Below are 17,553 nucleotides of genomic sequence, written 5' to 3' on the forward strand. Positions count from 1 at the left end.
GTGCTTGAATGTTAAATTATATTGAATATACAGGAATGTTTGAAACAATAATTTCTTCAATAACGCAATCCGCTTTTACAATTACGTAATTTTTTACAAACTTTTACTGAATATTATTACTATAATATTAATAGTGCAAAAATAAAATAATATAATTCATTTCACTTAAAATATTTTTTCATTAAATTTATATATTTTAGCTTCTGAGAGATACTAATATCTTTGCATTTAATAACTATTATACTTGTATATACATTTCGTATTTTTACAATATAACACAAAATAAAATTTTATAGAAAAAGAAACGTTTACTATATATAAAAAAAAATTCGTTATTGATTTATCTGGAAAACGTCAATTGGAGAATGTCTTAGTTACTTGATTCTGGTTGGTCATCTGTATCAAGTTCACCTGAACTTTCATCAGACTCAACCTAAAAAAAAAAAAAAATTACATTTTGTTTGCAATGTATTATATTAAATGATTTCGTAAAACATACCTTATCACCTAATTCAATTAATCTTTCTTTATACAGCATAATTTTACTATCTTGATCAGTCAAAAGTTCTAAAAGATCTTCTTGGTCTTTTTTCAATTTTTCAAGTTCATCTGTCTTTAATTTTAATTGATATTCTAATTCTGATTCTTTCTTTTCATTATTTTTCTCTTTGTGCTCTTGCACCATGTGCATATATTCAGCTAAACGATTTTCCAAATCTGCAACCATTGTTTTGTATGTTTGCAATTCTTTTTCCAAATCTATATTATTACTAGAAACAACTATTTCCTTTGCATCTCCTATATTTGTTTGTGCAGCTCGAAGAACCAAATTTTGGTCTCGTAAATGACTAACGGTCGATCGAAATTCTTGTAGTTGTACCTGTGCAATAGTGTTAAAAAAATTACATATTAATTATATACATATATATAATATACACCCATTTTAAAAAAATTAATATTTTTAAAATTTGCTTAGTACCTCAAGTTCTTGTTTTTCTTTTAATAAAGTATCATTAGCTTGATTTAGCTTTTGAATTTGTACATCTTGTTCTCTTATGAGATCTTTATATTGCAAAACCAATGTATTGTCAGATAAACTCATAGATAACTGATTTCTATTTTGATGTTCATTATTAGCATCTATCACTGATTTTATTACAACACCTAAAGGAAAAAAATATTATTTGTATTTCAAAAAGAAACTAAGAATGTTAAATTTCTTTTATCATTGTAAAAGTTTTAGATATTAACGTTTCAACGACATGTGATTATAAAATATCAATACAATAGATATATAATAAAAGTACCTTCTAAACTTTTCAGCAATCTGCAAAATTCGTGATCTAGTAAAAGTTCCGACGGATTTTTCGCCGAGGGCTGAGGATGTTTTAATGTGCGAGAATATATCTCGTGTCTAGCAATACCACCAATCGCGTCTTGAAATTTTTCCACACCTATTCTATTTTCAATTAAATTGCACACTTTTTCCTGCAAGATAACATACAAAAATTATCGCGTTATATTATATACGTTTTATACTTCAAATATAACTTCGGTAAATATCGTAAACTACCTTTGTATATGTAGGTACACTATCGTCATTAAAGTATACGCAGATACCGATCAGCAAGGCGCACATACTCTGCAGTAAAGTTTCTTGTAAATCATCATTATTCTCTTGTGACGAAAGAAGAGCTGTCAAGTACGCCACTGAAGAGTCAATAGCTAGGAATGATTTTACTGCGAGCGGGCAATACGAGGTCCATCGACAGAGCAATATTAATAGGCCCAATTTACACTGTGTCTTATTACCCTGTTGCAATAACATAACGCATTGTTGCATAAGTGTTACTGGTGGTTTTCCAATATTGGTTGCGAGGAGCACTCTTAAAAGCTGTTCCTTCTGACTTATGTTCTCGATCAAAGCGTGTGATAATGCCACGGCGGAGAACCAATTTGACAGCGAATCTGTAGAGAATAATCCGCCACACAGCAACTGTCCTAACAACAAATACAAAATTTGCATCATTCTATTGTCAGACCTTTTGTTTTTCTTGCTTTAAAAAGATTTCTTTATATATAAATAAATGTATTTGGTATCTATATATTTTGGTCTGTATATTTACATCAATATAAATATTAGTATATACATATATTAGTATATATAATATATACGATTAGTTTATGAGATATCACACTCATACTATATACATATATATATAGTATGAGTGTGTATATCTCATAAACTAATCGTATACATATTAATTAAGAGTTATCTAAAAGAGCTTAATAAACCTGTAGTAAGTGACGGTGCCTCGTTGCCTTGTGGTAATAAAGTTTGAATCAACTGAGTCTGTCCTACTTCGTTTTTGTACAAGAAGCATTGGAAACAATATAATACAGAACACCGCAAAACAAATGGTTGCTTCTCATTCACCATGGACATCAATAACACAACAATGGCTGGTCTAGATACATGTACTTATTTGTAAATCGTTTTTCAATATCTCAAATGATATTAATATATAAAACGATTATGTATTTAAATCCATACCTAGGAGGAGTGCTCGGCGCCATAACACTCGCCAAAAATTCTTGATTACTAGCGTTTCCTCTTATGACTTCTGCTACAGTGTTAATGGTCTCTGTTAATACATCCGCGGGCACTCCACTAGCCATTAATATATCGCACAATGCTTGCAACAATCCACATGCTCTCATAGTTCGTTGACAAGCTGCGACTGCCTTCACATATATAATATTATTTAATTATTAATGAGAAAATAAAATATAAATAAGAATTTTGCGAATATGCTAATATGTTTACCTGAGCAGGAGCACTAGGTGCTACCAATGCTCGTACAACTTGCACCATGCAGTGAACATTGGACACCTTCTGTGGACTCCAGCCACCGAAATTATTGTCTTCTATTTCATTCGGTATTTGAAACATTGGTGTCAATTTCTGAATATAACTACCTACATATTGCAATATAACAAATTATGACACAAGAGCCAAATTATAAGAATTATTAATTTAAAATTATTGAGAAAATATTTAATTATTGAAAATATTACCTTCTTTAAAAAAGTTTTGATTACTGACATTTCCCCTGAGAAGATTTAACATTAGTAAGAGGCAATCTTCCACAACAATACCACCATCTGCATTACCCTCTTGCTCAATAACATCAAATATACGATCAAATGCATTTTCAAATGCTACTATTTTTTGAATGTTTGCATTGCCTTTTGTTAGTTGAATAAGTAGTAACAAAACCTATGTAATAATTGTAAATAATGTATATTCAAAGCAAGAAAGAGATATCTTCTCCAATGTCAAAAGTATTTACTTAAAAATTATTAATTTAACATACATCATTGCGTATAACTTCTCTGCTATCGCTCAGTAAATCCATCAATTTAGAAACTCCCATAGGGCTGACCAAAATTATTTCTTGAATATCTTTAGATCTGTTTGCTAATAAATGTGTTAATAGTTTCAGTGCAGGCCACCTGACACGAAAATCAAACTCTTCGAGAAATGTCAGTACTAATCCAATACTATCTGAATGCTTAATAAATATTTCTGTAAATTGTTCTCCTATTTTGTTTTTAGGACCATGTTTATCCACTGAAAATAACAAGGAATAAATAGATGAAAAATTAATAACAAAGATTAACTCTTACCTTCTTCATCGAATGTTTCAGGACTTGTTATATTACACAGGGTGTCCAAGGCTAAACCGATTATCTCGCAATCTGTCCTGTCCATTTCCAACACTTGTCTCAACGCATCCATCCCTTGAGCACCAACTTCCACACGATACGTGCGCGATAATGCTTTGAGCGCACGACAGGCATCCCTTCTGTCATTGAGTAATGTGGAAGATTGCAATCTGTCTACTAATCTTTCCACCTGTTTATTAAGGTACACAGATATCATAAGAGCAATCATATTACAATTATTAATTAATTAATATTATTACGACAAAAAATAATATTATCAATTAATTGACAATGTATGAGAAATAACCTCTCGCGTATGGAAAACATATTATCGAGTATTATCAATTTCACTCACTGTATCGGCTCCTGTCGGCTGCGTCCCTGCGGGAGCGGTTCCTAAAACGGATTTCAGACTGCTTTTAAAATACTCCATTCTTTCCTTCCGTCAAACTTTCAACGTCTGTTAACTAATATAAACTACACACGTCACACATCGACATTTCAAACGATTCACCGGAGCGATTACGTACGATGTACGATGTACGATACAAGATACGAGATACGATGTCGCGTAAGATTTTTCAGAACACCGAGTAGACATGATGTCAGATTAGATGAGTTCAGAAATCCTACCCATGTGCTAAAGTAGCGTTGAATTGACCAATCAGAATAAAGGAATCTTTGCTTTTTTATGCTACGCGTAGACGAATTCTATATGCAGTAGCTAATCTAGAAATATCATCCAATCAATGAAATAATCATCGAACCATCGAATTACGGATTATAAATATATAAATAAAAAAATTAACCTAATAAAGTTCAAATTATTATCATTTATCTATACACATTCGTAAGATGTATTATTGATGAATGTGCTGTATACTTATATTCGCGTTGTATGAAAACGTAGTTAGAAAGTTTAATATATCCTTTTTCCACCAGATACATTTACCATCTATAAACCTGTCCTAATTTTTGACAACAGAATTATTATTGTAAGCTAAAGATCAAATTTGACCAAGATGTATACATTTTCGAAGATGTCACAAAAACCGATAATTGCTGCAATTAAAAAAAGGTAATTGCGATAACGTGACATCGAGTATATCTATAAAATGTGTAGAAAAGTTTAAAAAAGTTTATTATTTTTCACAGTTTTACTTGCACAAAATACTTTAATGTCTGGCAGAGGTGTAATCTTTCCTCTCAAAAAATACCTATTGATTTAAATGAAAATCAAAAGGAATCAGTTACATCATTTCCACCTTTGACAGAACCTGTCCCTAATCTACCAAAACCTATATATTCCACTGCAAAAGAGGAGCATCAAATAACAAAAATTACAGTTTTACCAAATGGTTTAAAAGTTGCATCAGAAAATAGATTTGGACAATTTTGTACCATAGGTGGTGAGTTGAAAAAAAATTAAGGAATATAATTTAAATTATATAATCATAATTTATATTGAATCTATTTAAACGAATATATTATCTTGATTTTCAGTTCTTATTGACTCAGGTCCACGATATGAAGCAGCATATCCAAGTGGCATTTCACATTTTCTCGAAAAATTAGCATTTGGTGTAAGATTCTTTCATTAAGTATATTATTATTGAAATCTTAGTGAAGTAATAAGTAAATAATAGAGATTATTGATTTATACATTTAGTTAATATATGTGTTTTAACATTATAATTTTTTCTCTATTAACTATAACTATGTTTTATGTTTTATAATCAATATTATTTATGGTTTTACTCATACTTTGCTTAATAAAATGTGTCATAAGAAAATGTACACAAACTTATGTTATATTGCTTGTTACAGTCTACAAATACATATAATAGCAAAGATAAAATAATGCTGGCATTAGAAAAACATGGTGGTATATGTGATTGCCAGGCATCTCGTGACACATTTGTTTATGCAGCATCGGCGGAACGTAACGGATTGGATATAGTAACTCAAGTTCTCGGAGATATTGTTTTGAGACCTCAAATTACAGAGGAAGAGGTAGGTAACAATATGTAAAGAACCATTCCTCTGTATTTCTCATAATATTTTATTAAATTATAAAACATAGTTTTCATAAACATTATCCAACTGCTAAATATATTTTATATTTGTACAAATTAAAGTTGAATCATTTGCAGGTGCAAATTGCCAGACAAACTGTACAATTTGAATTGGAGTCTTTACACACTAGGCCAGAACAAGAACCCATATTAATGGATATGATTCATGCTGTGAGTTGAAAATATAATTGATGTGTTTTAAACATATTCTTTTTTACTAGAATTACAAATATATTTTCTTGTTATAAGGAAAGAAAACATGTAATTATGGGTATGTTATATCAATAGGCTGCATATAGAAACAACACTTTAGGTTTATCCAAGATTTGTCCACGAGAGAACATTGAAAAGATTGACAGAAAGACTTTACACACATATCTCAAGCATCACTATGTACCGAGTAGAATGGTAGTTGCTGGAGTTGGTGTTGAACATGATGATTTGGTCCATGCTGTTAACAAGTAATAGTTATAAATTTTCAGTAATATAAGTAATGATAAGTTTATAAATAATTTGGTATATTTTTTAAGAATAAGTTAAATGGTCATTTTTACAATGTATGACATTGATACCGATGATATGAAAATTTTTTTAATCTTTGCTAATAATAATATCTCTGTTGTAGATACTTTGTAGATCAAAAACCTATCTGGGAGGAACAAACTGACCTTATTCTGCCAAATAATGCAAATACTGTTGATAAATCTATTGCACAATACAGTGCAGGATGTGTCATGGTATGACTCATTCACATGTGTGCTTACAAATATTCCTTTCTTATTATGAAATTAAAAGAAATAAAAATCTTTTTATATTTCGAATAGGAGGAATGCAATGTGCCAATTTACGCGGGACCTAGTGGCTTGCCCGAATTGTCACACATTGTTATAGGTTTGGAGGGTTGTTCCCATCAAGATCCAGATTTTGTTGCTATGTGCGTATTAAATATGATGATGGGAGGCGGCGGCAGTTTTAGCGCTGGCGGACCTGGAAAGGGCATGTACACGCGTTTGTACACCAATGTATTGAATAGGTGAGATAATTTTATATTCTTCTATATACTTTTTTTAAATATAAAAAGAAAAGAAATATAATAAATATAAGAAGAAAAGAAAGATGATTATTTTTTATATCTTTTTTAACATCTTTTGCATTATATTATCTTTATTATAATTATAGAGTGAATGAATAAATTTCTAATTTGTAAAGTTCATATTTACACCTTAAACATTATGTGCAAGTTAGAAACTTTTCTCATTTTTATAAATCTCTTGATCAAGAGCATATCATAATAGACTATGTATTAATTTTAATTAATGTTTTAGGTATCATTGGCTGTATAGTGCAACTGCATACAATCATGCTTATGCAGATACTGGTCTGTTTTGTATTCACGCCTCATGTACGTCATCTTATGTGAAAGATATGGTAGAAGTAATTGTACATGAAATGGTCACCATGACAAGTGGGGTCTCAGATAATGAATTAGCGGTATGATTTTATTTTATGTATCTTTGAATTAATTTAAACTTTGAATTAAACAAAAACACGCTTATAGGTTTTAAATAAAATGTTAAGAATTATAAACCCCAAATCACACACAATTTCATTTTCATTAAATCATTGTCTTATAATCAATAATTACATCAAATTTCTTTCTCTATTGTATAGAGAGCAAAGAAACAATTGCAGTCGATGTTACTTATGAATTTGGAACAACGGCCCGTTGTATTTGAAGATATTGGTAGACAAGTTCTAGCAACTGGTTCTAGAAAAAGGCCAGAATATTTCATACAAGCCATTGGTAAATTGGAGAGTTAACTTTGTAATTTTAATGTTTTCTCAATAATGAAAAAAAAAATATTTTATGCTTACAGATGGAATATCTAAGGACGATATTGATAGAGTAGCACGACGTTTATTGAAATCACCACCTTGCATAGCGGCACGCGGGGAAGTAAAAACCATACCTTCCATCGCAGACATTCAAAATGGCTTGCTTGATTCGCAAGGTCGGTTACCTGGTTCTCGAAGCAGATTGTCACTTTTTCGTTAAAATCATGCATAAAATATTCAAACCGTCTTCTCGTCCTAAATAAACTACTTGTTACTTAACCGCATGTCAAATTATTTAATAATCATATAAAAATACTTTATTAGATAAAAAAAGAATATAAAGGCCTATATTTGTCTCTTTCATTTTGATCTCTAATATTCAATTTCATATTAAGCAAAAACTTATACAATGTGAAATATATTTCTTAATTCTCTTAGATAAAAATTGAATAAAATTTATTAAATTATGAATCTTTTTTTTAATATTGTATTATATTGTAATATTGTCGCTATACGTGATTATTATTTCAAATAGATTGTACATAAAATATTTCATTAAAAGTAAAAAATTAAAAATTATTTATTGTTCAACAGCACAAGAGAAAGTAAAAATTATTGATTAACCAGAAGCTTAATGCAAGATACACAAGATTAATTTGTTAATTCTCGCGTAAACTGTAGGCATTTTCGTTTAAATTTGTACCACATAAATAAATATATAAGAAACGAGTCAAGTATTGATAACAAAATTAGATTCTGTATAAAAATTGTTATTATAAAGTCAACTTGTACCTCTTGATGATAATTTATTAAAAACATTTTTTTAAATATATAGTATGTAAATTATATATATATATATATATATATATATATATATATATATATATACAAAATTATAATTTTTAAACACTCATATATGTATTGAGTGTTCTTTATTCTTTATTCTTCATTCATACATAAGTCTATGCATACATAAACAGGATTCTGAATAGAAGAATAGTTACACCTCTGGTTCCTCCAAAGTCTTGAGGAACGAGGCCTTCTTCTGGGCCACACGATTTTTCCTCTCGGATAAGGATAATTTCGCACGGTTCCATCTCTTCTTAATGGGTTCCTTTTCTCTTGTAACTTTTTTGTGTTCCGGATTGGCACGGATTGCTTCGTGGGCTTTCTTGTATATGTTCTCGATCTAAAAAAAAATACATTTTTTTATATTATCTTTATGGTTATCTATATGCATATTTAACAATAGTGTAACATGGGTCTATTTTGATAAATGCATTAATGCATTCACATTTAACAACCAATGAAAATTGCTATTGTCCAACTGCGACGCTACATAGATTTAATTAATCTAAGCAGCAATTGTAAGCTGGACGTACGTAATACATTAAAATAATATAAATGAATATTAAAAATTATAATATAACTGTGCTTACATCATTCGCAGAAATGCCATGCTTAATGTATTGTGAAAACTGTCTCTTGAAAGCCTCCTCGTCCTCGTCTTCAAGAGTTTTCATATAATTGGCAACATGTTGACCAAATATATGTTGCCTGTGCACTTCTGCATTGAATGATTTTGACTCAGGGTCATATCCGGGGAATCTCTTAGTGCTATAGAACAAGATAACGAAAAAAATAATTAAACAATTGAAGTTAGTGTAGTGCAATATTTTGAAAGTTGATCGAGACATTTTATTTAATCCTGTTATATCTGTATGAAATTTATGAGATTGTCATTGTAAAATGCAAGCATAAAAGTAAACATTAAACCAATTCAGATAACATACATGTATCGTAAAATTATCATTAAAGTATCAAATTCATATCATTTGCATTGATTTCACATTCTATATAATTCATTTTTTATTTTTACAAAAATATTATAATTTGAACAAGGAAAAAACACTATAAAATTATTAGATATACATGATATAAATCAATAGCAGAAAGCAAATATTATGTACGAATCTCTTTAGTATACCTGTGAGGAATATTAAGACCTCCATCAACTGCACCTTTCATGGCACCGAAAACTCGGGCGCCTGTTGTGGTGCGCATAAGCCCTGTATCTAAATAACATCTGAAAGCACTTGGGCCATCATCCAACTCTTCAACATTATATTCGTCACCGGTCACTTCTGTGCTACCCACATACAAGGTATCCAATCCCAACTTCTTAAGGAGCTACAAAAACAAAACTTTGATTTTAGCAAATCATAAAGAAGACGTTTTTTTTAATACAACTATCTGATATTTTTGCTAATCAGGATACATGTAGGGAACAACTGTGTTTTCTTCAGTGAAACATCAAAGTGAGCTAGGTGTTTCATCATATTAGCAACATATTGCAGCTATTGTTTTTGAAGGAAAAAAAAAAAGACTTACTCTTCTGGCCAAGAGCAAACCAGTGCAATAAGCAGATGCATAGTTGGTAAGACCAACTTTAACACCATATTCGGGAAGTTCATGACTGTAAGCAGCACAAACAATCCTGTCTCCTTCAATTCTCGAATAAGCAACCTTAAAAAAGGATATATGCATTATTAGTTAACTGTTTACGCTTTTTTGCATAAATAATGTATGTATAATGGGCGATAATATATATATATATATATATATATATATATATATATATATATATATATATTAAGCAAAAATGATAATACATTGGAATATATATTTCTCTATATTCTCAACTAATAAATTAAGTTTTTGTAAACTGAACTTCTTGCATTGCTATTCCATTATTAAACATTTATTATTTGATGTAAAATAAAAGTAATTGCTAGTAAAATTGCAAACATTTATGACGTAATGTGTGTATATTTTCACTTTATACATGTGATAACTGTTGATAATATAAATAGCGTTTAAAATAAAAGTCCAGAATAAAGAGCTTAATACATACTCAATACATCATAAATTACATGATGCTTAATTCTAATTGATTTTATGTTATTATTTGATAATAATATAATCTAACTTACCTGACACGTAATATCCTTATTAGAGAGACGTACAATTAATCTATACTTAGGTGTATTGTACTTATTCTTGTCTTGAATAGTTAATCTTTTGCGAGCATAATAATCAGTCTTTCCTTCACGGCGCCTCTTGAATTTAACTTGATAACGTTTGAAATACTGCTTATTCTTGACTACTTTGACAAAACCCTATACAAACACACAGGTATTAAAATAAAGTGAGTAAAAAGTTTCAAATTATTTAATTATTAATTTATTTTTATTTTCTGGATATAAGTCAGAAACTAAAGTATCTTAATCATTTCTAAATTAAAACAAGCTCGAAGAATTTTTATCATAAAGTAAAAATTATCCATTATTTATTACTTTTCTTGAGTAAATAAGAATATAATTAAATGTTGTATATATAATTAAACATCTATACAAAATATAAAAACACTTATGTTAATTAATTTTTAACAGTTGATCTTTTATAAATATAAATATTATTATTTCATAAGTATATTATCTGATATTCTTGCTAATCAGACTATATGTAGGGAACAATTGTGTTTTCTTCAGTAAAACATCAAAGCGAGCTAGGTGTATCATCATGTTTTAGCAATATATATCAGCTATATACACTTCCTCAGAGCTTCATACACAAGTAAATCAGTATAGCAAACTCAAGATATTTGAGCTGTTTATATAAGAGGATAATATTTTCTCTAAATTTTACTTCTACTACTAATAGGCATCAACTGGCACATGGGCAAAATCTTAATCTAATCAAAGTATGTATATATATATATAAATTAAATTTAACCCATAGTTTGAGATTTTATATATATAATTAAGATAATAAAGATATTTATTTAGAATTTTTATTCAAAGTGAGATATACAATTTCAGATAGTATTAACATTACGGGAAGAAAATGTGCGAATATCTATATTTTTTCACCATGCGGCAAATAAAGAATCTCTCCGAAAAATAGACATCTCGCTTTCTCGTTGATTTCCAATGAATAATTCGCGTGTATTGAAGTTTACTTAATCAAATAAACCATATATTGAGAGAAAGAATTTGCTTACCATTGTGTTAAGATGATTTGAAAATTGAACAAAATGCAGACCTCCAAACAGCCCTTGTAAAATGGAGAAAGAGAAGGTTGGCTTGTTAGCTTAGAAGAGAGAAGAGACTCAAGCTGTAAAAAGATTATAAGACGTGGCGTGTGGCGTCGCTACGAGCCACTATGGCGATCGAAAGAAATTTAGATAAGAGCGATACTAGCGGCAAGCGGATGAACTAATGATGCTCAGCGATCTTGGCGGCAAATTTAAAAAGCTTTTCGCAAATAAAGATATTTAAGACAAAATTGATAAGTTAAAAATTTAATTTATTAAATTTAAATAAATAAAATTAATTTAAATTCTTAAAATTTGTTTATTAATATACTAATAATTGGAAAATAAGTGTAATCTATAAGAAATTCGTACATTTGTTCTTCCAACTTGAAACAGAACAATAAAGTTGTGAGCAAATAAGATCAGAGAGAAAAATACGAATAAAACGATTACTCGCAAACGCTTACTTAGATAAGTTCGAATGACATGTATTTTTAGATTTATAATTTTAATTTATTATTTATACAATTTTGTTACTTTATTATTTATTACAGATGTAAAATCACATAATTATTGTATTTTTATCAATTCAACTTTAATTCAAAGTTTACGTAGTAAACACATAAAATGATGTCATAATTATAAATAAATATTATACCACAAATTGTACTACAAATATTATACCATATTTATATTTTTCTTGAAGTCATATACGGAATGCATCACTGACATGTCATCACGTTCTGATAACCATTGTTTGAGAAGACATTCAATTTTCTTAGCATCTATCTATAATAATGACAATAACATTGATGTAAATTAATATTTTACATACATTATATTTTTATAATATATCTTTTACAAAGAAGACAAGTATTAAATATAGAATACCTTATCTGCATCAATATTAGCAACTTTCAAACCTTTGATCAAACCAATAATATCTATGATCCATATTTGTTCACAAATTGTAGCAAGCCATAAGTTCGGTGTCAAGCGACCTATTATATGTTCACTTTCAAAACTTAATCTGTAAAATGGTTATTAAAATATATCAACAAAGAAAAAATATAAGATCAACAGTCTGTCAATATAAATTAAAATTCAACCTTGTAATTATTTTAGCTCTGTCAATAGTCCAAGGTACTATCGTCCTCATATTCAATTTCTCTTTCTTTTCATTTTTTGTGTTCTTCATTTTTTCAAACAACTGTAAAAGTCTGCTTTTTTTATTTCCCTCTGTGCCCATTTTATTCACTTCATTTCTTTCTTCGGTTTTCTTAATCTGCTGTTCTTTTTCTTCTTTATATGCAACATCTCTATAATAACCACGCTCATGGGATGATAGTTGTTTCCAAAATTCGGTAATTTTTCTTGCAGTTTGAGCTGCTGTTAACGTAGGATTTTCTTTTGCAACTAAATACAAAGTAATTATTAACATCATAATTTTCAATCTTGTATATATGCATTTGTTATTCTGTTATATAGTTTTATATAACAGAAATAACTAACAATAAAGCAACATATAAAAAGAATAATAATTTGAGTGATATATATTATACATACTTTGTGATCTAACATGTTTTATAAATTTAAGATCTTTATTATCAACATGTGTTTTATCTAATTCCATTGTTCCATCTAACTTCCATTTTTCTATCTCATTAATCTGACTGTCTAAGTTACCATTGGATTGTTTCCCAATGGCAATATCAGATTGTATATCTGTACCTCCCTATTTAATATAATATCAAATGTAAGATAATTCTAACAAAATTATAAATATACACATACATACATGTGTATAAATTAAAGAAAATTAGTGAATTTTTCAAAATTGTGAAGAATTTTACCTTGAGACCAGTGATATGTCCCTTACTCCATGTCTCTAATGAAATTTGTTTCTTTTCTTGATTCTCATTTAATTTATCTTGACTTTTATTTGCATCTGTACTACAATTTCCAAGTTCCTCTATAAAGTCAAAATCTTCACCAAGATCTATAACAGGTAACTGACTCAAAGTTTCACATTCTTCTTCTTCCCTGTAAAATTTATATTGCTAATATTTATATAGCTACCTGAAGCTCTTGGATGCTATAAAAACCCTAATTAATACACTAACATTAAAGATCAGAAACTTTCTGAAATTTATATATATATAAATATATAAATTTATTGTATTTTTGTATATATTATATTAATTATTTTTATTATTATTTATTATATAGATATATGTACTAACATTTTATCAAGTGAAGTTATAGTAGGAAAGGTATCATATGAATCAGAATCACTTAAATTCGGCGGCTCTATGTGAGTTAATGCATCTCTGTATCGCTGTTGATCTTGAATTGGATTGATATTTTGTTTATGTAGAAATTTTTTATCTTCATTATTGTGCATAAGCACTGGCTTTTCTTTCACAATATTCTTTTGAATATTTTTTTCTTGAACATCTATTTTTCGTTTTTTACATGTAGGCCATTCAGTATCGATATCTTTACTTAAATTAAGTGAATAATCTTCATAACAGATGGATGTGTCATCAGATACATTTTGTTCAACAACTTCCACAGATTTAAGTCCATAATATTTTTTTATATGCTTATCTACAGTATCAAAGACTTTATTCTACAAATATCAATTATTTTGATGTATATGATATTTTGTAAATATCTCTATAAAGTTAAAACTTTGAAAATAATATTTATTTATTTTTATTTATTATATAATAAATTTATTATATAATATTTTATTTTTATTTATTATTATTTAATAATGTTTTCTAAAATTTAAAGATTTATATAAATATTGCCTTATAATGGTATTTTATAAAAAAAATACATATTCTTATTTAAATTATAATATTGCTTATAGTCTTACCTGATCTTTAAAAAGAACTGTATCTTTATTTGGTTCCAAATTGACATCAATATCCATTGGTTTCAAAAAAATGTATACAAGAAATATCACTTTTTTTTTATGTGACTCTTGTTTAAAATACTCTAATATTATATTATTTACTAGCTGTATATATAAAAAATATAACTCTTCATTATCTTATTTAATATTGTGATTATATTTTTATAATATATAATTACTTTTTAATAATTTATAAATAAAATAAATATGTAGATAATATGTGCACATATACAAATACATTTTTGTTGTAAAAGAGAAATTTTTTATTTGAATATCTCATTTTGATATTATATAATAATGTTAATACAAATAGAACATACCTTTTCAAGACTTTTATGCTTAATAGGTCTATTATTTACAAAAATATAGTATAAATCAGGATGAGAAACTTCTGATAGATTCTGTATTTTTTTTGAAGGTAACATTAATTGCAGAATAAACTGAAAAGTAACCAAGATGTAAATTGTGTCAATGTCATTAATTGTAGAATAAATAAAAATATCAGGTCTTTTTAAATTATTCTAAGAGTGTACTTACTTCTGTATCCTTTGGCTCAATCCATTCCATATTAGACATAATTTTTCTACCAAGTATATGATTCACAGCTTCTTTAATATTATTTAGACTTGGTTTGGTAAATACAAGATTATTGTTAATCCTAAATTGAATTCGTACATTTGGTTTACATATCCCAAAGCAATGTATTAGTGTTTCCAATAATTTAATAATTTGATTAGCTTTCCTTGTATTGGTGATTATTTGTCTCCTTACAGGCATTTGTTTAAATAAATTTTTCACTTGTACAGTAGTACCTATAAAATACATATATGTATGTATGTATGTATGTATGTATGTATGTATGTGTATATATATATATATATATATATATATCAAAATATTATAAAACTAATATACATATTTAAAAATAATTGAGAAATTAAAAAGGTATTTTTACCAGTACTTCTGTGACAAGATTCATGTTTTACAATTTGTCCAGTGTGATTCATTATATATAAAGTCCCAACATCATCTTCTTCTGTTTTTGTTATAACAATAACTTCTGCTACTGCGCATAATGCATTCAATGCTTCTCCTCTAAACCCAAATGTTTGTAATGTATCTAGGAATAATAATAAAATATAAAAATTTATTTCATTGTTGATCATTTTATATATGCTTTCAAAGATAATTAAATTAATTATAGAATAAATATAGAAATAAATGTCACCTAAATCTTCAAAATTTGATATTTTAGATGTATAGGAAGGTAATGCTATATATGTTGCATCTACTTTAGATATCCCATGACCATTATCCTTCACTTCTATTAAACTTGTTCCATTATCTACCTAAAAGAGCAAAGAAAAGTTATGCGAATGACTTCCAAATCTTGTAAGAATATATGCATATATGTAAATACACAAAAAAAAAATATATATATATATATATATATATATGTAATATATGGAAAAGTAAATTTAACTTTTATACATACAAGATTGATCTCAATATTGTCTGCATTAGCATCAAGCGCATTTTCTGTCAATTCTTTGACCACTGCATATACAGAAGTTATTATCTGCGTGGTAGTAATTAGTTTTGCTGTTCTTACATCTAATGCAGAAATCGACATTTTTAAATTCCGCTGTTAATAATATTCTTATCACGTAATATTAAGAAATCTGATGGAAAAATATTAAAAATAAAATTAAATATTGCATTTTTAAGATACAGACATTGACGAATTTAAAAAACACGCCTAAACATAGTATAACCTTAATGTGCCTTGTATACACGGTTGAGTTTGAAAATCTAACTCGTGACATAAAATAGCGTTTGATTGACCAATCAGAATAAGGTGGAATAATGATAATATTAAAAATGTGCTTTTCGAACTCATCCAATGTATGTACGCGGCGGTCTCACTCCTCTTTTAAGTCCTGTGTCCACGATGATAGAACCTGCCATTACTTAGATAGTAATTTGACAACATTAACTCTCCATTGTGTAAAGTTTTTTAATAAAACACAATGTAGATGAGACTAATTTTTTCTCTTAAAAAGGATGGGATATGAGGAGGTGATAGATAGAAAAATTAATTGTTTAGTTATTTTAAATAAAGCTGCTGTTATATCGCAATGAAAGCTTAAAATTATAAGTGCAATTTTAATATATTTTTCGTGTTTAGAAGAAAGAGAGTGTATATTATACATATGGTGTTCATATTTACATATTGTAAATGTAAATATAATTAATTATTAAGAAATCTATGAAAAATTTTTATATTGTACTGAAACTGTAAGCTGTAAATAAATCATAAAATTATAATTTTAATTGAGGCATTTAATTGCAAATTTAATTAAAATTATTGGAGAAAATGTAAAAATAAGAAAATATATTATGAAGCTTTTAAATAATTTTGAAATATTTTTATTTTTATTTAGGGTCAAGTATTTAATAAATAATTTTAATAAATAAGAAAGCTTTAAACTAGTTCAATTAATAATTAAAATACTTGTTCGATTTAACGAATTTTGCAATTACACGCCTTAATTAATATTGTTTCAATTCTGTTGACAAATGAAACTATATCTCGTTCTGACGATAAACTTATTAAATCCATAATAGTTTGTCGTCTTCTATTCAAGTGTGCGGTTCTCTCATACAAAAGAACCGCAGCAATATGTATTCAGTAGTCGAACGAGTTCGTAAATGTTTTAGCATAAAAAGTGAACGACAATTGACGAAACTTTAAATAGAAATGTGTCTCTGTCTCGGGCCATTTAAATCGAGCAAAATTCTTTTAATGAAAAGTCTTCAAGGAGACGACAGTATATTCGATCTACAAAATTTGTTAATGTAAAAATTAAGTAACATGGACAGTACATGGACAT

The 17,553-nt window shown here is 27.9% G+C and overlaps 4 protein-coding genes across 7 annotated transcripts; 1 reads left to right on the forward strand and 3 right to left on the reverse strand.

Annotated features, from left to right (window-relative positions):
• Window positions 1-187: 187 nt before the first annotated feature.
• P115 (general vesicular transport factor p115) lies at window positions 188-4,285 on the reverse strand. Its single transcript, XM_072887837.1, has 12 exons — window positions 4,085-4,285; window positions 3,691-3,919; window positions 3,378-3,634; window positions 3,079-3,280; window positions 2,828-2,979; window positions 2,555-2,745; window positions 2,296-2,468; window positions 1,574-2,001; window positions 1,308-1,488; window positions 980-1,164; window positions 500-880; window positions 188-433 (listed from the first exon to the last, which is right to left on the reverse strand). Exons 1-12 carry the CDS (start codon window positions 4,160-4,162, stop codon window positions 371-373), a joined length of 2,520 nt encoding a protein of 839 aa, XP_072743938.1. The 5' UTR covers window positions 4,163-4,285; the 3' UTR covers window positions 188-370.
• Window positions 4,286-4,490: 205 nt separating this feature from the next.
• Window positions 4,491-8,355, forward strand: LOC140663774 (mitochondrial-processing peptidase subunit alpha). 2 transcript variants are annotated; one of them, XM_072888231.1, is made up of 12 exons: window positions 4,494-4,579; window positions 4,672-4,807; window positions 4,885-5,138; window positions 5,233-5,312; window positions 5,557-5,742; window positions 5,883-5,975; window positions 6,093-6,265; window positions 6,430-6,541; window positions 6,629-6,837; window positions 7,130-7,295; window positions 7,476-7,608; window positions 7,682-8,355. In XM_072888231.1, the coding sequence occupies exons 2-12, from the start codon at window positions 4,752-4,754 to the stop codon at window positions 7,858-7,860; spliced, it is 1,641 nt and encodes a 546-aa protein (XP_072744332.1). In that variant the 5' UTR covers window positions 4,494-4,579; window positions 4,672-4,751; the 3' UTR covers window positions 7,861-8,355. The 2 variants fall into 2 exon arrangements, with proteins under 2 accessions (XP_072744331.1, XP_072744332.1); XM_072888230.1 differs by having other exon boundaries at window positions 4,491-4,807.
• Window positions 8,356-8,555: 200 nt separating this feature from the next.
• Rpl5 (ribosomal protein L5) lies at window positions 8,556-11,861 on the reverse strand. The gene is made up of 6 exons (XM_072888232.1): window positions 11,704-11,861; window positions 10,634-10,819; window positions 10,032-10,166; window positions 9,628-9,830; window positions 9,080-9,257; window positions 8,556-8,829 (listed from the first exon to the last, which is right to left on the reverse strand). Exons 1-6 carry the CDS (start codon window positions 11,704-11,706, stop codon window positions 8,641-8,643), a joined length of 894 nt encoding a protein of 297 aa, XP_072744333.1. The 5' UTR covers window positions 11,707-11,861; the 3' UTR covers window positions 8,556-8,640.
• A 430-nt stretch (window positions 11,862-12,291) lies between these two features.
• LOC140664050 (PMS1 protein homolog 1) lies at window positions 12,292-16,654 on the reverse strand. Of its 3 annotated transcripts, none has more exons than XM_072888770.1 (13): window positions 16,435-16,654; window positions 16,155-16,341; window positions 15,888-16,008; window positions 15,615-15,779; window positions 15,197-15,471; window positions 14,980-15,099; window positions 14,621-14,764; window positions 13,980-14,368; window positions 13,590-13,779; window positions 13,303-13,471; window positions 12,846-13,152; window positions 12,628-12,766; window positions 12,292-12,525 (listed from the first exon to the last, which is right to left on the reverse strand). In XM_072888770.1, the coding sequence occupies exons 2-13, from the start codon at window positions 16,290-16,292 to the stop codon at window positions 12,415-12,417; spliced, it is 2,268 nt and encodes a 755-aa protein (XP_072744871.1). In that variant the 5' UTR covers window positions 16,293-16,341; window positions 16,435-16,654; the 3' UTR covers window positions 12,292-12,414. The 3 variants fall into 3 exon arrangements, with proteins under 3 accessions (XP_072744871.1, XP_072744873.1, XP_072744872.1); XM_072888772.1 differs by having other exon boundaries at window positions 16,155-16,273; window positions 16,556-16,646; XM_072888771.1 differs by lacking the exon at window positions 16,435-16,654 and having other exon boundaries at window positions 16,155-16,422.
• Window positions 16,655-17,553: the final 899 nt, after the last annotated feature.

This window comes from Anoplolepis gracilipes, chromosome 3 (assembly GCF_047496725.1).
Source record: "Anoplolepis gracilipes chromosome 3, ASM4749672v1, whole genome shotgun sequence".
In the NCBI taxonomy this organism is placed as follows: Eukaryota; Metazoa; Arthropoda; class Insecta; order Hymenoptera; family Formicidae; genus Anoplolepis; species Anoplolepis gracilipes.

Bases quoted from the DNA above. Each gene is read 5' to 3' on its own strand.
- P115 (XM_072887837.1), bottom strand. From the start codon at position 4,162: ATGGAGTATTTTAAAAGCAGTCTGAAATCCGTTTTAGGAACCGCTCCC. The intron at 3,920-4,084 runs GTGAGTGAAATT...CTTAATAAACAG, and splicing joins AGCCGACAGGAGCCGATACA to GTGGAAAGATTAGTAGACAG. The intron at 2,746-2,827 runs GTAAACATATTA...ATATATGTGAAG, and splicing joins CACCTAGTGCTCCTGCTCAG to GCAGTCGCAGCTTGTCAACG.
- LOC140663774 (XM_072888230.1), top strand. From the start codon at position 4,752: ATGTATACATTTTCGAAGATGTCACAAAAACCGATAATTGCTGCAATT. The intron at 5,313-5,556 runs GTAAGATTCTTT...TGCTTGTTACAG, and splicing joins TCGAAAAATTAGCATTTGGT to TCTACAAATACATATAATAG. The intron at 7,296-7,475 runs GTATGATTTTAT...TCTATTGTATAG, and splicing joins TCTCAGATAATGAATTAGCG to AGAGCAAAGAAACAATTGCA.
- Rpl5 (XM_072888232.1), bottom strand. The intron at 9,258-9,627 runs GTATACTAAAGA...CTTGTTCTATAG, and splicing joins GGTCTTAATATTCCTCACAG to CACTAAGAGATTCCCCGGAT. The intron at 8,830-9,079 runs GTAAGCACAGTT...ATTTTTTTTTAG, and splicing joins ATGGCATTTCTGCGAATGAT to ATCGAGAACATATACAAGAA.
- LOC140664050 (XM_072888770.1), bottom strand. From the start codon at position 16,292: ATGTCGATTTCTGCATTAGATGTAAGAACAGCAAAACTAATTACTACC. The intron at 15,100-15,196 runs GTAAGTACACTC...GTTACTTTTCAG, and splicing joins TTGAGCCAAAGGATACAGAA to TTTATTCTGCAATTAATGTT. The intron at 13,780-13,979 runs GTTAGTACATAT...TAAATTTTACAG, and splicing joins ATAACTTCACTTGATAAAAT to GGAAGAAGAAGAATGTGAAA.